The sequence below is a fragment of the Sipha flava genome, unplaced genomic scaffold (genome assembly GCF_003268045.1).
Source record: "Sipha flava isolate LNK unplaced genomic scaffold, YSA_version1 200_pilon_pilon, whole genome shotgun sequence".
Classification (NCBI taxonomy): domain Eukaryota; kingdom Metazoa; phylum Arthropoda; class Insecta; order Hemiptera; family Aphididae; genus Sipha; species Sipha flava.
The window spans coordinates 196,084-206,673 of NW_020272785.1; the positions used below are offsets into that span (position 1 = coordinate 196,084).

Sequence of the window (10,590 nt, forward strand, 5' to 3'; positions counted from 1 at the left end):
ATTGTATTGTAATGTAATACTAAACCTATATATTTATGTACATAAGTAACCGTCAAAGTGCCTTTACTGAAAGGTTTCTTAAATCTGTGTTTCACTCAAGCCATTATTTTCTCATCACTTTTACTCATTGTTCTATTCTGTAACAGATTGTAAATTATATATATATAAAAAGAAAAAAAAATATTTGTTTCTTTAATTTCTACTTTATTAAATTTATAAAGTTAATATTTATAAAATATTCTTTGTGATGTAAGTCCATATTTATTTAATAATTTTCTTGATAATTTAGTAACCATAGACTGAACTTGATGATTTTATACCTTTTCATGAATAAATGTACATGAAACCAGTTAATTATTTTATTATCATGGTAAAATTTCTAGATTTTAAGTTAAATTTGGAATACCAACTATAAGCAATAACCTCTATCATATAAATGTTTTTTTTTTGTTTTTTAAATAGTACACACACATATATATATATATATATATGTATATATTTTTAATATCTTCTGAATTAAATTACCTGGGGATCCCTTCTCAATATTTTATGTTTAATTGATTTTGTTTAAATTACAATATGATTAAGATAATTGTTAATACTTGATTCCTGGTGAAGAAATGGAACAGTCATTCAAATTGCATATAAGAGGGTTGAGAAGGTTAACAGAATTTTTTTCTTTATATTTTTTCTGAAGGTTTTTTAATGTACAAATTCTGTTTTAGGTCATAGATATAAATATCATGTTATAGTTTTTCATAATATATTTTACAAGATGAGATGCTATAGGTATAAGCTCTTTTAAGTATTTTTGTTGTTACATGAATAATAATTTACCAATTCTGAAATCTGTCCAAATAAATTCACGTATATTAGTACATTAAGTACTAAATTTTTGCTAAAATATATTATTAAATATTTTAAAATATTGAAAGACTGGTGAGACATGATTACTTTTACCGTGTTTACAAAAAGGTTGATAACTTTTGTGTAATTTATATATTTTTAAGTAATTTATTTGAATTTATTAGGTTTATTGAAGAAATTACTATAAGTAGTAAACCTACAAGTTAAAACACAATAAAAAGGTCGCTTAGCCATTATTAGAATAGTTTCATAATAATTTAAGTAACTGCAGGTACATTTAATGGACCTAAATAAGTAGAGATGTCCATCATTTTGTTAACCTCATTGTTAAAATTTGAACAAGAAATTTAGTAATTCAAAAATGTTGGCATAATATATTCAATATTAACTATATTAGATGATATAGTATAAATACAATAAATTTAATATTATAAATATTGTATTTGCTGCTTAAAATTTGAACTAAATTTAAAATTCTACTACAAATAAATACTAATTCCTTAAATTTAAACATATGTTTACATATAGTAAAGGTAAATTACAATTTTTAATTTTACTAAAACATTAATAAGTCCATTAATTAATAAGTCCAAAGGTTTTAAAATAACATGTTTTTATTTTGGTTTAGTTTCTTGATCAGTAACATATCTAATATAAACATTATTTTCTGGTATTGGATCTGGATGTACATCTTGTTCATACATATAAGAACTGCCAATAGCCAAAGAAGAACCTCAAATTTAAAATATTTAAAATACACTATTTAGAATCTAAGTTTTAAAGAATATTATTATAAATATAAATAATGTTACATTTTCAGAGTAAATATTTATTGTATAATTGACTTGAATGTAAAATCACAAGGCTAAAAGTATTAAAAATTATTTTAGAACTACTAGTTTTAGCACTACTCTATTATCAGAGTTAACAAATTTAATATTATTAAATAATAAATATAAACCTTTTCTATAATATAAACTTTATTATAATTTTATGTTGCAGTCAATCATACAATAAAATAGAAACATTTTAATATATTATTCAGTCAATAATTAAATTTTTACTAAAACTCATATGAATAACACATAAAATGTGTTTGTTATAAGCATATTTTATAAGTGGAAAACTACAAAAAACTAATAACATAGTTGATTTTGAGTTAAATTTAATGTTCAAAAAGTAAATACTGTAATTTATATAATACAATATTGTTATTAACAAATTTATTGAATACATTAATTATTGTATATTTCTAAATAAAATAAATAAAATATAAAAATTAAAGTTTTTGTCATTTATCAATTTATGAATTTATTTTTTTTTAAAAAAAATCTATGAAATAGATGCAAAACTAGGAGATCAATTTGGTTTTGGCGAAATATAGGAACCAGATAGGTGACTTTAGCGCTAAGAATAATGACAGAAATACAGAATAGTTTAAACAAAGAAATCTTCATTGCTTTTGTAGACCTGGAGAAGGCTTTTGATAATGTACAATGGAAGTAATTATTTAAAATATTAAAAAGAATAGGAATTAAATACAATAGAAGATTTATCTATAATATGTACAAAAGCCAAACAGTAATAATATAGATAAGATGGGAATTAGCAAGAAGCAAAAATAAAAAAAGGTGTAAGACAGGGTTGTATCTTGTCACCAACGCTATTTAACTTGTACATTGAAGAGACAATGAAAGAATTGAGAGCAGAAATACAGGAAGGAGTGAAAATAGGAGGAACAATGGTTACTGCCTTAAGATTTGCGGATGACAAATTTTTGCGCGGAAAAAGAAGATGACCTGCAAAATACCCTAGTAACAATAGATAGAATACTAAAAAATAAGTATGGAATGAAAATGAACAAAAAGAAAATGAAAATTATGGTTTGCAGTAAAGCTAATCCGGTTCGACTTAATATAAATATCAACAATGAACAAATAAAGTAAGTGCAACAATTCACATATCTAGGAAGCAATATAACAGAGGATGGTCGCAGCAAAACAAATATAATCTGCAGGCGAAAAGAGCATTTCAAAACAAAAGCCACATATTAACTACCAATAGTGTCAGTCTGGAGATAAGAAATTCCTAAAAAGTTATATTTGGAGCGTATTGCTCTTTGGTTCCAAAACCTGGACAATAAACTCAAAGAAAAAAAATAGACTAAAAGCCTTTGAAATGTGGTGCTAAAGGAAAATGTTTAAAATATCATGGACTGAGAAGGTAACAAATAAAGAAGTACTAGATAAAATAAAAGAACAACAACAAGTATGGAAAAATATTCAATCAAGAGGCGAGATGATAGGACACATATTAAGGCATGAAAGTCTATTAAAAAAAATAATTAAAGGAGAGGTTGAGGAAGACCAAGAACAAAATACATGACAGATAATGCAGGATACGAATAAGGGAAGTTACAAAGACCTGAAAGAATTATGCTATGATAGAAAGGCATGGAGAGCTGCAACAAACAAATCTACGAATTTATAACAAAAAACTATTTTCATATGTATTTCTTCATTTTATTTCTAAACTAGGTGTAATTATACCTAATGATGATTTATATTTAAACTACCAATCGTAAGAATTTGTACATATTATATAATGACATTCTTATCAGCCAAGAACTTTTATTTTTTAAATTTTTATCAATTATTAGAAATAATAAATCATTTTTAACTAATTATTAAACTTAGGTAAGAAGTTTTATTACTTCTGACTGATACTGATGAAGAAAAGTTCGAATTGTTTTGTGACAACGAATCGTTATCAAGACTAGCATACATGGATGACATATTTGACCTTTTAAATATTCTAAATGTGTGTGCAAAGATCAAATACAAACATATTTTATACTAGTGATAAAGTTAATGCATTTGGGAGAAAATTTGATTTATTTATTTTTTAAGTATCCAAGAATGATCTTTCAGCATTCGAGACACTAAACAAATTTTGGGAAGACAACAAAATTCAGCCAAATTCGAATATAATTAGACATTTCAGAACACCTACAATCACTAAAATCCAACATTTCATAATATTTCTCTAAGGATAACTCAGAAATTAAATGGATCATAAACTCTTTCGGAGATGATATATAATATTATATTAAGAACATTCTAGATGTTATTTTGACAAAAAAAATCATTCATTGACCAAACTAGTGATTCTGCCCTAAAAACCGCTTTCAAAACCAAAAATATTTCAAATTTTTGGCTGGACGTGAAACAAGAATATTTGGCTTTATCCACACAAACTCTACAATTTCAAATCCCTATTGTGTCAACATACTTATGCAAAAATACATTTTTCCACTTATTGTATACAAAAAATAAATATCGAATAATATATTGAACATAGAAATTAATTTAAGACTGAAAGTTACCAATATAAAGCCCGAAACTGATGTCATCGTTTGTTCAAACCAACCATCTCATTGAAATCATAATAATAATAATAATTATATATATTTTATTTAACTTAATTTCTTTTTGTGCATTAAATATTTATATTATCATAAATTTGTTGTCTTATAAAATAAAATTCTATACATATGCAATAGTTTATATATTTTAGTAAAAAAAAGGTTATTAAATTAGGTTGTACGTAAAAAATTTCAAATTATGTAGGTAGTACACGAATATAAAAAGTTTGAGAACCGCTGTATTACATTATATCATTATTGAATATTGAATTAAAATTAAAATTTCAAATTTAAGTAAAATAATAATAATTATATATTAGTATAGAATTAAGTACCCTTTTTTGAATTAAACATTATGAGCAGTACAAAATTATTATAATAACTAATTAAAAAAGATCAGTACATCTAATATGTAATAATATGTAAATCTACATATCACTACCTAAATTGTATACTTAAAAAATTTTTTATTTATTTTTTATTATTAATTAAAATTAAAATTATTTTCATTTTTTAAATAATTAAAATTAAAAAAAATAGTAAAATTACTGTAATCATAACACAATTATTGACTGAAAAGTATAGATAGTAATTTTTAAATAGTATACCATCATGACTGAAACACAGAGATGTAATTCCTGTATTGTAACGATGGAATTGGCACAATCTTTTTTTATTAAAACCATCCCAAATATTTACATATCCATCAGATCCACCAGTAGCAAATGTATTAAATCCTTGATGAAAACTAGAAACATGTACAATTTATCAATATTAATATAAGATAGTACATTAATTTTTTGAAATTAAAACCTATAATAAAGTTAAATAAAATTAAATTTCAAAATTTTAAAGCTACACAATAATAAGTTATACAATAATAATTATTTACATTAGAGGTTCTTGAATAAGAAATAAACTTTACATTATAAAATATTCAATTTCTACTATTAAAGATCTATTTTATCTTATGATATATCAAAGGGTAAGCAAAAAATAGAAAACAATACGATTTAAGTAAATATTACATTGTAACTAATCAGTTATTAAATTAAATACTATGCTTTAAGTATTCAATATTTTGTATATTAACTCATATTGGTTCAAATTTAAACTTAATAATAGTCAAGTATAGACGTCTCTTAACTATTTGAGGGCTACATACAATATCAAAAACACTTAGCAGACCAAAATTTATGAATACATATAATTTTAAATTTTATAAAATATATATACTCAAAATATAACTCAATATTTAAAAAAAACTTTGGATATTACACATATTTTTAAATTATTTGCTGTTTTTTTTTTTTGAGTGAGGCTACTTAAAAATTGTTTATAGGCCAAATACAGCCCATATGCCATAGATCCCCTACTCTAGTATATTAACTATGGTATAGAGAAACCATTATAAATTCTAGGACAAAATTAAAATATTCAATGTAATATATATTATGTATAAAAATGTACCAAAAACTAACAATAATATGATACGTCAACATAAAATAAAACTGTAGTACAGTGTCTTAGATACAATTCATGTCTTACCATAACATTATATATTAAAAGGATTAACATGAAGCCAAAAAATAAAAAGTAATTAAAAAAATTTTAATTAAAAATTTGAGAACCATTGTAATAATCTGGCTTCGAATATCAAAACTTCAAATATAATTGAAGCTTTCAAAATTGTATTCTAAAGATATTTGGAAAAATAGATTATTTAAAGCAAAAAGGAATTGAAGTTGTAAAATTAGAAAAAATAATTCCAAAGAAAATTGATGAGTTGAATAAATATCTGATTAATACTTAATAGACAATAGCAAGACATTTTCTATGATGATTGAATAATACAATTATAAACTTTTTCATTCAAAATAAACACATTTCCTTCTAAATAAATTCTTATTTTGCAAAATAAAGTGATTACCTGATAGCATTAACTGGATAAATACATTCAATATCATTATCTTTTATTCTGTGACATTTAAAAGCATATTTTTTTTTCTGAATTTCAGGAGCTGTATCAAAATATTCAACAGCTACACGTCCTTCAATACTACTTAAAACATAACCTTGTTTATTTGGCGAGCAACGTATGCACCTTGTCTGAAATTTCAAATTTGATTCTCTCCTTTGCATTATATATGCAGTATTTCGTAAATCCCAAACAAATACTTTACGCCCCGCTGTGCCTACCACAAGTTTTTCACCAACATTACTCATGGTAAAGACCTAAGAAAATAGAAAACTTTTTATTATAACATCAGTACATAATAAAAATAAATAAAGTATTTACTTTGTCAGGTTGTGGTAGAGTTCCTACACATTGAGATGATCTAGTATCCCACATTTTAACATTGCCATCCCAACCACCAGATAAAACTACATTTACTTCATTGGAATATTCAACACAACGAACCGCATTATCATGTGAACCTAAGACACTCTCTGAAATTTCAAATAATATATACACATAAAAAAAAATGTAATTACATTACATTTATATTTTAATCTAAGAAAATATGCATACCAGAATTACTGTTCAAATCATACATCTTTAACTTGTTATCCAAACCACCACTAAAAGAATGAACAGCATCCTATTTTTAATAAATGTTTTTTTATTTTAAATAACCAATTAAGGATTAAACAAAAAGTAAAAATTAACATACCCTGAAATGACTAACTCATTAATTCAAAATTTAAAATGAACAAACAAAATACATATGGTTATAACTAAATATTAGTCATGTCAAATTCTTCAATTGTTGTTGAACTCAGTTGGTAATTTAAACTCAGAATGAAAGTTAAATGAACTAAAATATTAACCATGTAGGTATGTTCAAAATTTAAATCAAACAATATTTTATCAAACAATATCTAAGATTAATTTTCTCTACTTAATAGAAATTAAAATGTTAGTATCATAATAGTACTGGATGTTAATTAATAATTATTGTAATTTATTATATATTTAGGTGTATTAAATTCTAAATAATATAAGTAAAATTTTCATAATTTCAATATTTATGTAAAAAAAAAAAAATATAGAGTTTAAATTTTAGTTTGATAAAAAGTTGTAATTGTTCGGTTCAGGTTTGTTTGAATAATTATAAATTGAGTTAAGTTTACAATACTTTCAAAATGTTTAATTGTACACCAAAAAATCAGGTTCAACCCATCACTACTAAATATTCTAAAACAAAGTATAATTCAGACACAAATTTTCATTTATAAGGAAGTCATCAGCAACTAAAGCAACCAGCCTCAAATGTAAGTTTTGAATCAGTAATTTTTTATTTCGGTGATATGGATAAAAGGGAATGTTAAGTTGAATAGATGAAGACAATGTCAAAAATATATTCGCGCTTGACAGCCATAATACACTTACTCAATTGTTATTTACTTATTGTTATGAGATAACTAGTAATTAATATTACTTATAAAGTAAGTATATTTCAATGTAATTAGCATACAGTAGTAATTATTTATTGTACATTTAACAGAATTATTAAAATTATAAAGTCTGTAACTTTTACAAACTTTAATAAAATATAAGTTTCTTTAGAAAAAATAAAAAATTAACTAGTTTATAGAGTACAATTAACTTTCTCTGGTCTGAAAATACATTATATTATGATTATAAATGAAAGATTTTAATTTAAATTATATTTTTCTAAAATATGTTAAACATATAATTGAAAAAAAGACAGCAAAAATATTTATATAAAAAGAAAATATTAAACTAACGAATGCTTGTAGATAATAATGTAAATAAAAAATAAATTTATATCAGATTATCAAATAAAGGTATTTGATTAAAAAAACTATTGAAGAGTAATAAACATCTTAATTTTTATGATATTAGGTAGCACTAGTACAGTATACCAAATTTCATACCAATCATCTAACCATACATTATTGACAGATTGAAATTCAAAAAATAAAACAAAAAACAATTACATTCAATATCTGTATACCATAACTAATCAATACCCAAAATCTGTCACAAGTTATTCACTGAAAAATTTAGTTGAGTATAATAATTAAAATACTAAATAATAAATAATCAAAATGTAGATTTAATTTGAATAATAAAAACAAAATTTTAATTATATATAGTTTTAAATAAATAAAATAATAAATTTACCTGAAAGCTAACATCTAACACTGGTCGATCATGAGTATATTTAGTACGCATACTGTTTGCCTGAACATCATAAAGTCTAACAGAACAATCCCAAGATGAAACTAATAAAAACTGAGAAGAACTAGGTCCAAATTTCACAGATGATATTCCATCTTCTGGCGGATTCTTAAGTCTAAATTCTGATCTTGATTCCCCAATCATATTGACTAAAATGGTGATATGGAAGAAAAGTATAAAATATTAATACAATAGTTATCAATTATTTTAGCAAAAATATTAAAATTATACCCATATATTATGAAAAAATTGAATATCTAAATATCAAATCTTCACCAATAATAAAACGTTATACTTTAATTATCATACTATAAAGTATTTACATTAAGTAATATTAAATATTTTATACTTGAATAAATTATAATTTTTAACTATAAGTACACCTGTCTTCAAAATAATATTCAATTACTCAATTGCATAAATATGTAGAAAACAGTTTTTTAACCGTCAGAAATATCAAAATCCAAATTAACAAATAAACAAAATATTATATTTAGATTTGAATTATTAATTTTTTTGAGGTTAAAATTCTTATAAACAAAATTTAATGTTGTCAGTAGAAGTACTATAATAAATAAGGTCGAAACGACATTTATTCAAAACCCATGTTTATCGACAATAATACCTCATATTTACACCTTTACAACAATTAAAGATATACCTGACAAAATATATCCAACTAATTATCATCGTCAATTGGACTATAAAATGACAAATGTCTATCATAATTATATTTTAATTCAAAATAATTAATTTAATTAGTTATTTATAACTAGGTAATTGATAATACCTGCCGGGCTATTAGTGAGATACCGACAATTTACATTGTAGTCAATGTTAATATTTCTCTTTTTTGTTAAAATATCTGTAACAAAGATCACACTTCTTTAATCATTATTTCTGTCTTTGTCTACTTATTACTATTTGAATATTTGACATTCAACTTATAATCTAACATGTTTTGTTGAAATGCCGGCTACCCTCCTCATTAATGTAGGTATGTATACAGTGGCGTAGCCAGGATTTTTAAATGGGGGGGCTAACCATTTTTTTTGGTTAAGTAAGATTAGAAAGGATATGAGAATTCACCCTTAACCCCTCCACCATCTACCACCAAGTTTCTAAACGTAATTCAAGCATTTTAGTATAGTTTTAAAAATATTTATTAATATATAATTTATAATAATAATAATAATTTTGGTTTCAGTGTTCAGTCACTTGCTCCACTATGACAGCTGCATTCTCTTAGGCGAATTTCTGGCAAATTCAGTTATTATTTCACTTTCATCAAATTGCTCTTTTTTTATTTATATTAGCCATAGCTAACCCATTTAGTCTGTTTTCCGACATGGAGCTTCTTAAAAAAAATTTTAAGCGATTAAGTGCTGAAAACGTTCTTTCCGGAGTGAAAGAGGTAACTGGTAACGTGGCGAATAATTGTAAAAGTATTTTAATGTTAGGTTGAAGATTGGTGCGATGAGAGAGTGAATCAAGAGCAGAATTCGGTTTTGGAATAATATTTTGACTCCATTGTTGCCTCCATATGAACTGCTCAGCTCTGATTGTAGATGAGGTATCATCATGGAGATCTTGGACATATATTTTAGCAGCTTTTATAATATTTTTATCGTCATACATATTTAAATTGGCCGGAATAAATCCATCAAGTGGCATAACATCAATAAGCTTTTAATGAAAACGAGCATTGATTCTATTAAATAGTCAAGATACATTATACATATAAACACGGCCCATGGGAGAGGCTATAGCCCCCTTAGCTCCCCCCCTTGGCTACGCCACTGTATGTATATGAATGTCTGCGAGCACAATAATTCTACCATTACAATTCACTGATTACACTATTGGATAATAACATTAAAATATAGTAATAACTAGGGCTCGGAAGTTGATGATCTTAAACACATTACAAACTGAACTAAAAAAGATGCTTATAAGAAATAAAAATGACAAAAATGTCCTTTAAAAATTACAAATACTTGTTTTAAATTAATAAAAATTAAATTGTTTTAAATATTTTACTACATTTTACCGTAAAATTCTATGAGTTTATCAAAGCTTACGAATCAAA

The 10,590-nt window shown here is 24.2% G+C and overlaps 1 protein-coding gene across 1 annotated transcript; it reads right to left on the reverse strand.

The window, feature by feature from the left end:
* Positions 1-1,463: 1,463 nt before the first annotated feature.
* LOC112682235 (mitotic checkpoint protein BUB3) lies at positions 1,464-8,953 on the reverse strand. Its single transcript, XM_025552762.1, has 7 exons — positions 8,733-8,953; positions 8,445-8,650; positions 6,825-6,894; positions 6,591-6,742; positions 6,222-6,526; positions 4,900-5,039; positions 1,464-1,600 (listed from the first exon to the last, which is right to left on the reverse strand). Exons 1-7 carry the CDS (start codon positions 8,734-8,736, stop codon positions 1,482-1,484), a joined length of 996 nt encoding a protein of 331 aa, XP_025408547.1. The 5' UTR covers positions 8,737-8,953; the 3' UTR covers positions 1,464-1,481.
* Positions 8,954-10,590: the final 1,637 nt, after the last annotated feature.

Excerpts from the sequence above, each read along its gene's own strand:
- LOC112682235 (XM_025552762.1), bottom strand. Across the intron at positions 6,895-8,444 it reads TGTTAGATGTTAGCTTTCAG|GATGCTGTTCATTCTTTTAG; the intron begins GTAAATTTATTA and ends TATTAAAAATAG. Across the intron at positions 6,527-6,590 it reads CTCTACCACAACCTGACAAA|GTCTTTACCATGAGTAATGT; the intron begins GTAAATACTTTA and ends CTATTTTCTTAG.